The sequence below is a fragment of the Leuresthes tenuis genome, unplaced genomic scaffold, assembly GCF_036924035.1.
Source record: "Leuresthes tenuis unplaced genomic scaffold, fLeuTen1.0.hap1 SCAF_24, whole genome shotgun sequence".
Lineage (NCBI taxonomy): Eukaryota > Metazoa > Chordata > Actinopteri > Atheriniformes > Atherinopsidae > Leuresthes > Leuresthes tenuis.
In genome coordinates this window covers 18,456,640-18,471,907 of record NW_027325378.1, presented here as the reverse complement: position 1 = coordinate 18,471,907, position 15,268 = coordinate 18,456,640, and the positions used below count along the sequence as shown (strand labels likewise).

At 44.9% G+C, this 15,268-nt stretch overlaps 2 protein-coding genes across 2 annotated transcripts; one reads left to right on the top strand and one right to left on the bottom strand.

The window, feature by feature from the left end:
- Positions 1 to 980: 980 nt before the first annotated feature.
- LOC140284666 (ankyrin repeat and SAM domain-containing protein 6-like) lies at positions 981 to 11,375 on the bottom strand. Its single transcript, XM_072378592.1, has 18 exons — positions 10,780 to 11,375; positions 10,338 to 10,556; positions 10,036 to 10,240; positions 9,710 to 9,860; positions 7,464 to 7,508; positions 7,171 to 7,375; positions 6,972 to 7,078; positions 6,612 to 6,763; positions 6,244 to 6,481; positions 6,066 to 6,118; positions 4,829 to 5,023; positions 4,562 to 4,724; positions 4,260 to 4,480; positions 3,957 to 4,149; positions 3,757 to 3,824; positions 3,509 to 3,625; positions 3,201 to 3,297; positions 981 to 3,113 (listed from the first exon to the last, which is right to left on the bottom strand). Exons 1-18 carry the CDS (start codon positions 11,106 to 11,108, stop codon positions 3,064 to 3,066), a joined length of 2,808 nt encoding a protein of 935 aa, XP_072234693.1. The 5' UTR covers positions 11,109 to 11,375; the 3' UTR covers positions 981 to 3,063.
- Positions 11,376 to 12,185: 810 nt separating this feature from the next.
- rps20 (ribosomal protein S20) lies at positions 12,186 to 13,862 on the top strand. The gene is made up of 4 exons (XM_072378352.1): positions 12,186 to 12,332; positions 13,009 to 13,108; positions 13,292 to 13,365; positions 13,638 to 13,862. The coding sequence occupies exons 1-4, from the start codon at positions 12,330 to 12,332 to the stop codon at positions 13,818 to 13,820; spliced, it is 360 nt and encodes a 119-aa protein (XP_072234453.1). The 5' UTR covers positions 12,186 to 12,329; the 3' UTR covers positions 13,821 to 13,862.
- Positions 13,863 to 15,268: the final 1,406 nt, after the last annotated feature.

Sequence of the window (15,268 nt, the reverse complement as noted above, 5' to 3'; positions counted from 1 at the left end):
GATTGGAGACATATTCTAGGGACAGGAAAGAGATAGATTCTCCTTTATCAAACTTTATTTTCACTTTTCGCAGTTGTGTAAATGCTGTATCGCACAAATAATCATTCAATGTGGTTACGTGAATCCATTGTGTCCTGGGTTTTACTTCTGAACTTTTTCTCTCCCATACTTAATGAAAGGGTTTGAATTGCCTTTCGGTGTAAAACCACCGCCGATTCAACAAATTTCTCAAACTTCCCATTTCCGATAGTTTACTTTCCTGAACGTTTTGCTGGTGGAAAATGTAACTATAATCATGGCGATTTCCCAAATAATAGTCATGGAGGAATTATTCATCAAGTCACTTCTGCAAAGTGTGGGTAAAATGGACAAATTTCAACAGAATTATTGAGCAAGTTTTAAGGGTTTCAAAAGAGTTATTTGGAAGGGAAAAAAAGGGGAAGAAAAAAAAGAATATCTGCTATTTTTCTGATAGAAATCAATTTGATTTGGGATTGAATGTCCCTCTAACTCTTGTGGGTGTGTGGCCCCAGGATGTTGCCGGTGGATTCTTCGTGTCCTGTGGGTCGTGCCGTGCAGGGCCTCTATGGGCTGGACTTGACTGGCGTCAAATTAACTTCCACATGAATTCTGCCACTGAAGATTTCCCACCGGAACAATGCAATGTGTTGAGAAGCTCAATATAATTTACTTTGCCAGTCACTGGCTTTATTGGTTGCACCGATCAGTGTCGCAGCGGAGGCTGCAGCAGCAGCAACAGTTACATTTATTGAACCACATACGGTTGGATCTCGAGGTGAAGCTGAACACAGCATCACAGACCAGAGCTCTGACCCAAGCTGCTGATAATTCACTGCACCAGCAGGAGGTCACTGCCATCTTCTGGAAGGAAGACAGTTTTACAGTTCACACGGACAGCTGTCACCTTCAAATGAACCCTGCGCATTTTTCAAACTAAATGCAACGAAAAAGAAAAGAAGTTGTTGGAGGGAATTTATTAAAAACAGAATACATCAAATATTCCTTTTCAATAGGAACCAAGCTGTCAAGCCGTACTTCTCCAGGATGATCCTACAGGCTCAGTTCACCTTTCCAAAAATCACTCAGGAGTGTCACTGTGTGGTCATTTTTTATTTCTCTCCCCAGGTGCATTGCTGGATGACTGGACTTTGCAAGCGTCGTCTCTTATTCTCTTGCCGGTATGCTTCTGGTCTTTGTCTTGTAAAATATAAATATTGGTCCCACTTGATCCTGAGTACTCCACCTGGTATTCTCTCAGGACTGTTCTGTATTCTATTGAATCCATCTTTCCTTTTATCCTGCCTGTGGGGAGGGCTCCTGCACACACAGTGATGACAACTGAGGCCAAATAGTTCAATCTTTGTTTCATCAGATCAGGTGATTTTCCCTCGCAAAGTGTCATTTGGCAAATTCCTATCAGGCTGTAATTTGTCTTTTAGTGAGGAATGACATCTGTCTGGCTCCTCTAATATGAAGGACTTACTGATGAGGAGCGACGCCGACGGCTGTCACAAAAGACTCGTAATGTCTTGTTAGTTTCCTGTCTAACAAAGGCCTTTTGTCCCTGATTACTCAGTTTGTCTGGGCAACAAAACTGTCAATCAAAAGCTGATTTTACCCTCTTTTTTCTGACATCACCTCATCAAGAACATTTACAGGCCAACCTTTATGAGAGAGACTACATGATGCACTTAGTTTAAAAAAGGGGAAAAGGGGGCTGTCATTGGGTTAAATATGTCCAATGAATGGAGGCATCGCTGCACTCCAGTCAGTACAATCACTTTCCTGTTTATCTGCACATCACAGATTGTAATATGCTGTGGACATGAAATCCGTGTTCCAAGTATCAAACTTGAGGAACACTTAATGCAGTCCGTTTTCGGCTCACTTCCTTTTCTAGTTTGATTTTGGACTCACGTTGTCTTGTTTACCTCGTCGTGCTCTTCATGTTTACGACACCAAACAGGGTGTGACATCTGTGTCACCGACCAATCTCAAACACAGCCATAGTCAATCATTTAAGACATGGATTACGATAAGTACCTGCTAGCTTAGGAATGACACAGCACTCCCATCTGTCTCCGTGCTGCAGCTAAACGGCCGAGCCGCACAGAACAGGCTGAGTGGAAAATATTGCTCAACGCACTTCTTCCAAGGGAAATTTATCCTCCTCATTAAAACGCTGCTAACGTGTTTCTGCTGGTGCTGTCATCTCAGGTCCAATAAGATGTTAAACAGCAAAAACGCATTAAAACTTCATAATAATGATTATTTATACGTGACAGCACAGTCTTTGCATAAATCCTCTGTGTACATAGTGGTTTGTCAGTCCAACACATGAAAACACAAGTAAAAGCAGTCCAAGAGACTGACTGACTAAATCAAATAGGCCGGCTTGTGTCTTTTTCCTCTTGCTGGCTTTGCTTCCCACATCAGTGCACCGTTTTAATCGTAGCATCTCCCTTTAAATCCTAATCACAGTCCTGCTCACACCTAATACCCATTCTATTAGTTGCACAAATGACTATTTTTTTCTTTACGTTCCCGCTGTCATAACAAATTTGAAACATCTCTCGCATTGTCGTCGCTCCAACTTATTCCCTCTGCCCAGCTGACATTCTGGTCTTTCAGCGCTCCCACTTTTCTAATGCCTCTCTTGAACCCATACGCCGCATTATAGCAGCAGATGTGGCGACTTGAATCAAGAAAATGGCAAAAACATCCATTTGCCACACATCACGAGCCTTGGTGGAAGCATCGGGGCACTGAAGTGAGCCTAACCTGCCGCATTTTCCCTGCTTTAGACTCCAGAACAGGAACACTTGAGGGCACTTTGGTCCAGGAGTGTCTTATAAAAGCACTTTATCAGGGCGTACTTTGCTGCAACGTCCTCTTGTGCCAAACACCTCTCGTGGCTTGTTTGGGACACTGGCAAACGGAAGGCTCCATATTACTCGTACCTTGGCAGGGAGTCCCCAGCATTTCTACGTTTACTTTAAGTACCTCTGGTAAAACCTCCTGGCGGGCATCAGGGCTGCCAGGCTATCTCTTGCTGGAGGAACGAACCTGGTGTCTCATCCAAGTTGTTGGAGCTGATGAAACAAACAAAATGAGATCATGTGTTTGGCTGGATTGTCAACAGTTTATCCATCAGCGCAGTTTGGATATTTCACACTTACAGCGTGGCTGTCCCGGCTGCCTCGGGTTGCTGGCACTGCTGCCAAAGGAAGACTGGAAGTTATGGATCGTCTCTTGAAGGATCTGCCTCTCCCTGCCCTGGTGACATCCAGGCAGTAGCGTTACAAATCATGCAATGCAATACTTTCCCAGTGGAATTAATCCAACTTCAATCCATGTTCAAAGTAATTCAGACTATTCATGCTGGCAGAGGCAGTTTATCAAGACAAGTGGAAGACACAAGACTCCAGTGGAAAACTAAGAGCACTGAAAGTATAATCTCACACACACACTGCTGAACCAAGTGTACCTTCCCAGCATTCAGCTCTGATATGGCAGCTAAGATCTGTTGTCTGGGTCCATCTGTTTTAATGCCCAGCTCCTTCAGGTCTCCGTCTGTTAGAGTCAAAAATGCTTCCATGTCCACCTGGAAGAACAGGGAGGAGAGACACAGATGGAGAAACACTATGAAACATGTCGAAACCAGCGAGGAAAAGTCAGATTTTATACTTAAAGGAAAATGTTTTTCTTCCTCTTGGAGAAAAAAAAACTGAATACCTCTTGTTCCTCAAATATAGGCTGATATTTCTCAAGGGACAGTTTCTTCAAAATACTCGACAGCTCATCTGGAAAAGAAAAGAAAAATGTTTGCAGGTTGTTCTGCTTTCTTTTATGGTTCATCAGGAACGTTTTATTTCAGTGTTGAATATTTCATGTCACAGCCCCCACGACACAGAGGCTCAGAATGATGATATCACCTTCATCGGTGATGGTTCCACTGCTGGAGCCGCCGCTGCTCTTGGAGCGCGGGTGAGACGAGGCTGAGGACAAAGAGTCCCCCGGCCCTGAAGGAATCTTGGGTGTCGGGGACGGAGAAGGAGTCAGAGTGGGTGATGTGCTCTTGGAGGTGGAGGAATTCCCAGACTGAGGCCTCTTTTTTAGCTCCATCTTCTATAAAGGAGGACAAATATGGATGGATTCACTCAATGACATGATGACATCCTTTTCTCTTTTCCAACTTTGGAAGCATGCTCGTGTCAGAAAGGATGCGGAGCACAAACCCTTCTGGAGTGGATGTCCGAGGCCACCAGGCTGGGGTGTGAGGGGATGTCAGGAAGGCTGATGTCAGGCGGTGGCAGGCCAGGTGCTGAAGCTGCCAGAGAAGGTGGGCTCTGGGTCTGGCTGTGCTGTTTCTCTGGAGCTTGGGCCTTTGCGTCGATCAGACCAGCTGCTCTTTTACGTTGAGCTGCTATCTGGGAAAGAACACTGTCTGCACTGCCCCCTGGTGTAAGAAGAAACAGGTGTATGTTGTACAGCTGCAAAATGCACATATTCAACTGATAATCCAGACTATTGCCTGCACCTGAACGGTTGTGAGAGTCTCGGTTGAGCCCTGCCACTCCATTGGAGCCTCCAGAGGAGTGGGGGGAGTGGTAGTGACCAGAGTTAGAGGGAGAGGATGAGGACGGTCCTTTTGGGATGCTGGGAAACTTAATAGACCTGTTAACCACACGACTGATAGACGTCTGTTAAATCAAGAGTCAGAGAGGATAGAAGGCATCAGAATAACTACACAACTAGAGTCAGCAGCAGCAAGCGAACACTCTCCCTTGCACCCGCAGCCACTCACAATATCAGAGTTCCCACTGCTGTTGAGTTTCCTTTGAGGTGGCATGGGCAGACGGGGCACCTCGCTTTTCCCTCCTCTGAGGACGCGCGAACGGTCCGAGTTCCACGGCTCAAAGTTGGACGGAGGCAAGAAAGGAGGAATCACTGCCTTCAGCTTGTCGTTCGGCAGCCGGGTTAGTGGAGCGCCACTTCTCAGCTTTAGGAGTAAGGAAAAAAAGGAGCGATGGTGTCACAAAAAGAGCTCACTTACAAACAAATCCTGAACACACACTCCAAAGATACAGTCTGAATCAAAAGCGACGTGGGATCCTTTCCTAGAACTGTAGCATAAGAACAGAAAGCTCAAACAGAAACACTGTTTACGCCGATCCAACGAGGCAAAAACAGTCAAACAAACGGTGCAACTCTGGCTGGGATCCAGCAGGGATGAAAAATGTGGTCAGAGTTTGAACCCGAGCAAGTTCTTGTTTGTTGATGTCTTTGTTTTAGTGTCTGAATCCAAATTTAAGCTACAGACTGAACCATTTCACCAACACCATGCGAGCACACCTTCTCAAAACAGGCAACACTTTTCACAAAAATCACATAGAGCCAAAAAAACAAACAAAAAATCTCATCCACACAGGCCAAAGCCCCCCTGACGCAGCTGGCCAGGTTTTGATCCCCGCCCTGGGCCCTTTGATGCACGTCTGCCTCCATTTTCTGTCAAGTATCTTTCAAATAAAGGCTACTAGAGCCAAAAAGCCCTTAAAAAATAGAAACACTGTTTTGCTTGGGCCGCCAGTTTCCCCTTATTGAATAAAGTACATATTTGGCCCCCTTCTGTGACGGACAGTTATTACTTTCTACTCGGGCACAGATCATGAGTCCATGATGGCGCATTTTGTTCCAACGCCGCTGACTGGAGGGGACACGGCGGGGAGCCTCTCGTCGCCACCGATCCTTCATGTAGGTTTGATGCATAATTGTTCTTATTCACACTTTCACAGATACAGCCAGTTAAGGCAATCAAGACGACGGCGCCTACGCTCCGCCAAAGAGATTTTTGGGTTCTCGGTGCAAGCAGAAGGGTGTATGTACGGTAAAATGTGGAAAAACAAGCATTAACTGTAAAAGTCTACTCAAAATCACAAGTCTAGGCATCTTCTTCAGTTTGTTATTGGAGCCTGTTTGAGAGAGTTACTTAGAATTTGAAAAGTTGTCCTAAGAAGCGTTTATGTTGAAGCGGGAACTCTTACCATCGTGGTTATTAGAGAGTCCTCCTTTTCTGAGGATGATCTGCAGTGACCTGCTAAAAAGGACACGACGTGCCGTTAGGAAACCCGTGGAGAGAACTTCTGCACTTAAACTAAACACGTTATCGACCCCTGATGTCATCTTTCAGGACTATGAATGGAGTGAGTTATCCTGGCTGACCTGCGTCTTTGGTCTTGACTGCCCAGGTGTTGCTGGCATCATTCGCCCCCAAGGCAGCAGCTGGTGCAGGCGCCCCGTTGGAGACAGGATCAGGCTTCATGCCCGCCCTCATTGTGGCATCCAGTGAAGCTTCAGCGTTGTCTGGGAATGGCGCCAGTCGACTGGTCGAAAGGCCGTGCCTCAGGGTGTGAGTCAGCTTCAGCCGCCGGAAGCGATTGGACATCCTGCTCCACCAGGACTGCGAAAGGGTTTACTCAAAGATATCATTACTGTGACCTTTTTCCCCCTTTTTTATTCATAAAAATGATGGTACTGTGGATAAAGTCATATCGTAAGTAAACACCATTGGAATGACTCGACCTCTTTACCTTAAGGCCTCCCTTGTCATCAGGCGGCATGGGGACGTTGTTGAGAGACTGTCTGCTTTTGGAGCGGCTAACTGATGTTCTGCCGCGATGTTTCGACTTGTCCTTGTCTACTTGCATACAGACTGAAGCCAACAGACGGACCAGCTCAGTGTCTACCAAAGAAAAGAAGAAAAAAAAGCACACAGGGGCCAGAGTTTGGTCTGTATTGTTCAGTCCAATGAAAGTAACTCTAAATGCTAAAAAGGTGATGCTGTTTCCAACAAAAAAGGATCAACATAGATTAGGAAGGAATTGTTTGTTTGATTAAACCAGAACTTTCCAAAAGGGCTATAAACAACAGGGATGATTAAAGAGGTCTACCTGGGTCACTGAGCAGCATAACCAAATCAAAGGCCGTGTATCCATTCTTGGCTCGGAGGTTGACATCAGCTCCTTGACTCAACAGGTACTTGACAATGTCTTTATTTCTGGAAGAGGGCAAAAAAGAAAAAAGCATGATGATACTGTCCAAAAATAACCAAAAATCCAACACTCCAGCACACCAACAGCTCCATCTTACCCGTGGTAAGTGGCCTGCATCAGAGCGGTCCACCCATGAACACTGTCTTGTTTGTCTACGTCAGCGTTCTTCTCCACCATCAGCTGCACCACCTCCAACTGACCGCTGACTGCTGCCATCATGAGAGGCGACGCTCCGTCCTGATTGGATGAATTCACCTGAGCGGGATCCTCCTCGAGGATCTCTTTGACGAGCTGTGAATTTCCTGAGTCGGAGGGAAAACACGCGGCGACATAAGCCGACGGCCGCGGTGACGCTCTAAACTGTACTTCTCACCATTTGTTTGAACTCACCCAGTTTGAGAGCGCTGAACACATCAGGTCGCCGTCTCTCATCATCTGTGCAGAAAAGGGAGAGACTGAGAACAGACAAGATTCCCACCACCCCCCCCCACCCCCCACCCGCTTGGCCAGACTCCACATAACTCAGCGCAGTCGCTCAGTGTGGGGGGTTGTGAACATAAATACTGATCACTGCACATCTTACCACTCTCAGAAAGGAGAGAGTGAGGAGAGCAGAGAACTGAGAGACCCAGAAAACTTTCACCGGAACATTTTTGCATGCATCTTTGCATCCGTTTCATCCGCATTTTAGAGCCTTTTTAATACAAACAGGAGCCTCGCGTCCCTTCATAAACGTACAGCTAAAAATCTCAAACAATGAAGCCATATTTGAGCTTTTTAAGGGACAGTGAACTGAGCTAAATGTCTAAAAACTACCCGTGAGAGGAGCTATTAAACATCAAAGAGACTCAAAGCATCCACTGTTGGCTTTCCTCTCAAGCCAGTGTTAACTGCAGAGAAACACACACACAGAGGGTGGTCCATTGTAATTGTTAATTCTCCCGTTCTACTGTGAAAACATCCATCCAGCCATCCATTTTCTATACCCGCTTAATCCAATTTAGGGTCGCGTTGGGGCATAACAGGTCGCCAGTCCATCACAGGGCTGCACAGACACAAACCAGTCACTCCTGGGGACTATTTAGAGTCACCAATCAACCCAACATGCATGTTTTTGGGCGGTGGGAGGAAGCCGGGGTACCCGGAGAGAACCCACGCATCACGGGGAGAACATGCAAACTCCACAGAGAAAGGCCGCAACAGGGAATCGAAATGAAAAATCTCTCAGAAAGCAAAACAAAATCAAATGCCTGAGCCTAACAACTGAGGCTTTCACAGAAGCTGTAGAAAACCTGTGAAACATGACAGAAAACTCAGAGAACATCTTCAAAAAAAAAATCATTCAACAGTTACGCAGCATCTCGTCTCACTAAAACAAATCAATTAAAACTATTCCCTTCGTTAGTATATTATTGCAGTTCTATACTATTTAGTCACGTGGAAGAGTCCAACCTCTCTGAATTCTGAGGTTTCGAGTGTCAGGACCAAACACAAATCTTTGGAGTAATTACAACCACAGATGAGCAGCACATGACATACGGCACTTTGTCATCATCAAACTAAAACCGAGCCAAAGTGCAGGAGCAGGGAGTGAAAAACGAAGATCTGATTGCTTGTGGAAGCACTTAAGCAGCGATAACGTGAAGCAATCACTCGCTCCACGTTAGCAGGAATTTTGGCCCAATACTTTTTGCAATATTGCGTCAGTTCACTGAGGTTTGCGGGCAGCTCTCTTACAGTCCCACCGCAGCATTTCACTCAGGCTGAGGTCTGGATTTGGACTGAGCGCACAGTGGACGCCCCGTTGTAGATTTCGCTGCTTTGGCTTGGGATCAGCGTCCTGTTGCACGACCAAATTTCATCCAAGCATTTAGTTCTCATCACGCTCACCGAACCCTGTGGAGACGGAGATGTGACTCTTCTGCCTGTTTCTCTGAGCATTGCACAGTCTGACCCTGGGGTGAACTTACTGGGATGTCCACACACTGGCAACAAAGTGATGATCTTATTGTCCAACACCTATAAGAGCGTTGCTGATGTCTTTCCTCCTTTGCACTGCGTTAAAACACACATGAGAACCAGGCTGCCAAAACTTTAGCTTTTAAAGAGGCGACCGCACATGCTGATGATCAGTTAACAAGTTAGATTTGACCCTCTTAACTCCTGTGGAAGCAGTAATAGAGGATTTCATTTTGCTTCTGCATTTTGGCTTTGTTTTAAATAATGATAAATAATGATACAGCGTCTGATTTTCTATAAGACCTGGTCAGGACCGTGTGATATTTACTATGCTTGTGCAAGCAAAACCTTGCAATTAAAGGGACAATTCTATGGAGAATCCCTTTTTCTGTGTCTGAGAGCATATATTTTGGGTATCTGAAAGTTACTACCAACTCAAAAACGAAAGAAAGGTATGTAAGGTTCGTAATGCGCGCCCTCGGATTTGTAAACTGCAGATGCAGAGTTGTAAACTGTGCCCACTGATTTCTAAGGAGACACCTTTCTGTTGGAAGTTAAGGAGGTTAAAGGAAAGGAAGGAGATCTAATTTCTTCTGCAGCTGGCCCAAGGTGGGCTCCATCAGAGCAGGTGATGTGGTAAAAGCAGGTCTGACTCTGGAATGGAGAGGGGGCCCTACCTGTCTGGGGCCGGACAGTGGTGATGGAGTCCAGATAGGCCTTAATGTCTCTCTGTTTTAACTGCATGGCAAGTTCAAAAGCCGTCTTGGACAGAACGTTGACCCGATCTGGGTCAGCTCTGCTTTCCACCAGCTGCTGAGCCACAGCCACCTTTAGAACACAAAGCACAGTCTTATCAACCAGCTGCTCCAGAGGATCCATGCGAGTGTGGGTTAAAAAATTAAATATCAAAGACATTCACTGCAATAACCCAGGTCACACAACCCAAACTGTGCATTCATTCATCTTTCTAATTGAAATCCAACCATCCGTTCGTTGATCCCACCTTCCCACTGAGGGTGGCCGCCATCAGCGGCCCCCAGCCAGTGGTCTTCTGGGAAAAGTTGACATCAGAGCCCCACTCCAGCAGCAGGCGCACTGTGGCCTCATGGCCATGCTGAGAAGCCACCATCAGGGCTGTGATGTCCATGAATTCACGGCCGCCTCCTCCTCCTCGCGGACAGCCCTCACCGGATCCAAAGCCAGCTGCGCTGTGGGAGAGCAGGCACAGCCACGTCAGTGTCTCAGACCAGTGTCACAACCCACACTCTACTGTACAGGTTCGGAGACTGGGGAAAACAAGACAACCTGCAGCTGTTGTTGTTGTTGCCATTGGAGACTGCCTCTGCAGCAACGGCCAGGTGATCATAGTCATCGACGAAGGCCCCACTCTCCAGAAGGAGCTTGACCACATGAACGTGCCCCCCACGAGCCGCCATAGTCAGGACACTGGCCCCCAGCCTGTTGCGACCATTTAACTCAGCCCCGTTCTCCAGGAGGATGTGGGCGACAGTCAAGTGGCCAAACCTGGGGAAACAATTCAGAAAGAGCTTGAAAGAGAGGCTGGAACTCAGATACCCACCTGAGGACAGTTTAATTAACTGTCAGGAAAAAATGCTCAGTCTATATCAAAGTGCTTAATAACTAACGACAGGAGAAGACATATTTCATCCTGCTTTTTACAGGACAGGGCAGGGGTCCCCTAAGCGCTTCAGAGCACAGGGAACTTGGCTCCAGCCTGCAGCCCCACCTCGCAGCCTGCATCAGCGGCGTCCAGCCGTAGTTGTTGCGGCTGTCCACTGAGGCACCCTTTCGGAGCAAGAATCGGACCAGATTCTCGTGGCCGCTGGCTGAGGCGAATTGCAAGGCGGTGTTCCCCTCCTCGTCCGTGCAGTCCACCGGTACCAGAGACAACATGTCCGCGGCAGGGCACTCCGACCCTGCCTCTGACCGCAGCCTGCTCTGCCGTCCGGACTCTTTCGGGGCTCCGGGCTCCAGGATGCCCCGGGCCGTTTCATAGTCCCCCTCATCACAGGCACGTAAAAGCAACAGCGAATTCGCGGGGACACCGAAATTCATTTCTTCATTTGACGTGTGGTTTGATCTCCATTTAGGTCTGGGTTGTTGTTTTTCATCGACGATGCGATGCAAAACTTTTTCCTCTGTTACTTGGCCTGTGTTTGGAAGTCATGACGCACAGTGAAAAAGAGTTTTGTCGTAACGGTAAGGACTATTCTTCTCCTTTCCAAACATTAAACCCAATAACTCGTTACCAGTCCTAATGGTTCCTTAAATTCTAAGAAAACAAATGTCTGGCAGCCAGCCGGCGCTGCCCGGTTCCGTTACTTGTTAAAGAATTTGACCACCATCAAGGCCGCTACAATGCAACATGTAACTTCCTCTTTTACTTTTCAAAATAAAAGTCGAATCCTTACCTACAGCTAGTAGGACTTAATGGGCGAAGGAAGGACAAGCAAGACGCCAAAGTATGGTCCACGATGACATATCGTTTCATTTAAATATCAAATAAACCTTTGTCATTTTTATACAAAATGATTCTGCTCCTTTATGCCTCTCCTTGAATAAATACTCAATGATTATCAGCAAAAATACACCGTATTTTTTTAGTATTATATCTAACTTGACAAAGCGCAACTGTGACGTACATAATAGGCATTTTCACTGCATCCTGGTGGTGACAATGAAGAACTGCAACAAAACACAAAATAGATGACTCAACTTTTTCGGTTCTGTGCATGTGGTGATGTGAGTATTACTAATCACATTAGTATGTTTTTGTACAGGTATCAATTGCATTAAAGAGTTTTAGTAATTTCAAGCACAGTCAAATTCCAAAGCAAAGTTTGCCAGGTTTTTTTTGTTAATTCTTTATTTTAAAAAGAAAACATAGCCAGTTAAGTCTTGATATTATTACTTTTTGGAAGTTATTCTTGACAGTGACCAAAAAACCCAGTTATTTATCATAATCAATCATCAGTTCTGTGGTTTACTGGAAACATTGCTACGAGTGGACATCAGCGTCTCGAGCCCTCAAGCGATTAACGCCCAGTCAGTCAGAGCGGATAGAAATAGGTGGCCGCTAGACGTCGCTGTCAATTATGGATCCGTTTTTATCACTAAAGAAGAAGTAGCAGAGACCCGGATGAAGAGAACATATTCAGGAAGCGGCCCTCAAATCTCCCTTTTTCTCTAGGTTCTGACCACGTTGGTGGCGTCCGTTCCTGGCTCACCGCTGTTCGCTTGAATTTCTTCCGAATAAGTCGGTCAGGAATAATTACAATGGTATGTGCGGTATGAGCGGTATGACTATATACGAGACAGATTTATTCAAAGCTTTTGTGCTTGTTGATTGTCAGCCTTATAGTGCAATTTGCACTTAAAAGTTTAGACCAAGTAATGTAGCTAGCACGCACAGCAAACAACGCTGTGTCCTCATCCCGCCACATTCATTTCACAAAACTTATTTTAACCGTGAATACAATGTTACCCCATTATCGAACCTTTCATAAAACATGTAACATTGACTCTGAAACTAGAGCGCATTACATAGTTCGGCATATTTATATGTAAGAACATCGCGTTGACAAAGCTTTAGCTTAGGCTTGAATGCCGACGTGTTTCGACGCAGCTGCGAAACAAACTGTAACTGACGTGGGTTTTTCCTTTTCTTTCTAATTTATTGAATTTTTTTAATAAATAACTAGTACTTAGTTTGCTGTCTTTACACGCGGAGTAATTAATTAATCAGGCTCTCCACGTGCAGTTTAGCAGGTGTTGCGTTTAGGTGCTCCAGTTTTCGGTATGATATATCGTAAACCAGAACTAATGAAAGAAGGAACATTAATTGCCTTCTGCTTCCCTTAAAGTTCACTTTATTGGGATTTAATGTCAGTAAATATTAGCATTTTTAAATTGTTGCCATCAGTGTTTTTACAGTCTTAATTTTTTTTAATTGCAGGCTTTCAAAGATACCGGAAAGGCACCTGTGGAGACAGAGGTTGCCATTCATCGTATTCGCATCACCCTCACCAGCCGCAATGTCAAATCTCTGGAGAAAGGTAATTGTGCCCATTTTGTTTCGTTCTGAGAATTAAATGTGAACCTGAGCAGTGAGGATAAGAATTTGACCGTGATAAAGCATGACGACGGAATATACGCTATTCTGAGCTTACGGCCTGAAAAGCATTCCTGCTTCACTGGTTGTTTTTAGTTTTTAAAGAAATTTTGTTTGTTTTCCACAGTGTGTGCCGACCTGATCCGTGGTGCTAAGGAGAAGAACCTGAAGGTGAAGGGACCTGTCCGCATGCCAACCAAGGTACTGAAGATTTTGGGATCACATTTGTTGAACTGTATTCACATAGTTACTATTTACCCTTGTTCAAGTTGTAGTGGACAGTAATCTGACTTCTATACAGTAGGGAAAACATGACCATTCCAGGTTGGGTCCATGTGTTCAAATCTGTCCACAGACTTGATATCACATGGGTTTAGTTTGATCTGGGAACAGTTTCTCTTTATCCACCAACTTGAATGTTTTGGAATCTGTCACTGTCAAGCTGACGGTCTTTCCTCTTTGCCTGCCGCTAGACTCTCCGCATCACCACCAGAAAGACTCCCTGCGGTGAAGGGTCCAAAACCTGGGATCGCTTCCAGATGAGGATCCACAAGCGTCTCATCGATCTGCACAGCCCATCTGAAATCGTCAAGCAGATCACCTCCATCAGCATTGAACCTGGTGTTGAGGTCGAAGTCACCATCGCAGATGCATAAGCAGTGCAGACTTTTCAATAAAGTAACAAATAAGTAAACGGATGTGATGTTTTCCTGTGTGTGTGTGGGGGTGTAGAGGTTGACAAGTGAAAAGGTGGATGCTCCTAAAGGAAATAGGATTGACTTGTCATTTAAAAAAAAAAAAAAAAAGGCTTGTGAAGTTCCATAGAATTCTTGGAAAACAGACCAGTTAAAGAGAAAAACAATTAGTAAATGTACACAAAATAATCTTCTGGCTTGATTGATGTATACTGAGGCTATTTACCTTAAATGCTGCCACTTTTCCATATTATCAGATACGACTTTCAATCTGTAACGATCTTTAATGCTGAGGAAAGGAGGCTCGGTGTCCTTTTACCTTTAGCTATAAAAACTACCTTAAGTAGTTATTTATTTGGATAAAAGTGAGGATCAAAGAGTACAAACTCTTCTGTGGGGATATCCTTTTATAGTGAACCTTAATATTCTACATATCTCATAACATTTGGGAAACTGATAAGGTCGCAGTAGACAAAGTATTTAAAGATGTCGAGCAGCTGCGTTTTCTGTGCTAAAGTATTCTTAGATTCTCATTCCAAAGCAGTTGTCTTTTCCTAAGTCCCCATAGAGGTTTCCCACCACCTTTCCTTATGACCAACAAAACTTCTGTATAACAATGAGATTTTATCAGATAGGTAAATAAAGCACTTTTCTGTAGAATATTAACTAAAACAACTGGAGTCCCTGTGCTGCAGAGCCATATTATTGCATCTTTGGTATAAGTGTGGGTGTGAATGTTTTCTTCGATCGTGTGTCATTAACCCTCGGATGTTTTTTCCCAGCAAAGTCAGGGAAAAAGGCATCAGGAGGTCGGTCTTTTCACTATTTGACCGTGCCCCTGATCCAAGAGCCACAACAGATTAACTGTTTTATAAGATGCATGTTCTTCATGCAACATTTCTCAAACGTTTTATTGGAGGTAACATAACTTAAATCATACAGCTCAAATTACTCTGTTTGAGAACCTAAATATAGACATATCTGCTTTATTTTTAAGTTATTTGGTTGCACAGCAAACAAATAAAATCATCTTAAAATTGCATCAGCGATTTCTGGGTATGCATTAAAGGAGTTTTCTTTTAGTTTCCAAGAAATCCTTACTTAACACAGTAAGTTCTTACCTTGTATGCACAAACAAGGAAAGGAGCAGCCCCTCCAAGCTGATTGGTCACACCTGATGGTTTGCTGGAGTTCACACCTGCTTCCAATAAAAAGGGATTACCAGCTGGTGATTTTCACTGGATGAAAATCAGAAGACCTCCTTCCTCCCCCTGCAGCTTGTTTTAACGTCACAGTGTCCTGTGACTTGAGAGAGTGGCTTTCCAGTCAGAATTTGTGCTGGAACAAGACGATCGCTCCCTCTTATACATGCATTTTGCTGTAAAATGAGTACATTCCTTGACTCAACC

Bases quoted from the DNA above. Each gene is read 5' to 3' on its own strand.
- LOC140284666 (XM_072378592.1), bottom strand. From the start codon at position 11,108: ATGAATTTCGGTGTCCCCGCGAATTCGCTGTTGCTTTTACGTGCCTGT. The intron at 10,241-10,337 runs GTTGTCTTGTTT...GCTCTCCCACAG, and splicing joins AACAACAACAACAGCTGCAG to CGCAGCTGGCTTTGGATCCG. The intron at 9,861-10,035 runs GTGGGATCAACG...TGTGTTCTAAAG, and splicing joins CGGCCACCCTCAGTGGGAAG to GTGGCTGTGGCTCAGCAGCT.
- rps20 (XM_072378352.1), top strand. The intron at 13,109-13,291 runs GTAATTGTGCCC...TGTTTTCCACAG, and splicing joins TGTCAAATCTCTGGAGAAAG to TGTGTGCCGACCTGATCCGT. The intron at 13,366-13,637 runs GTACTGAAGATT...GCCTGCCGCTAG, and splicing joins CTGTCCGCATGCCAACCAAG to ACTCTCCGCATCACCACCAG.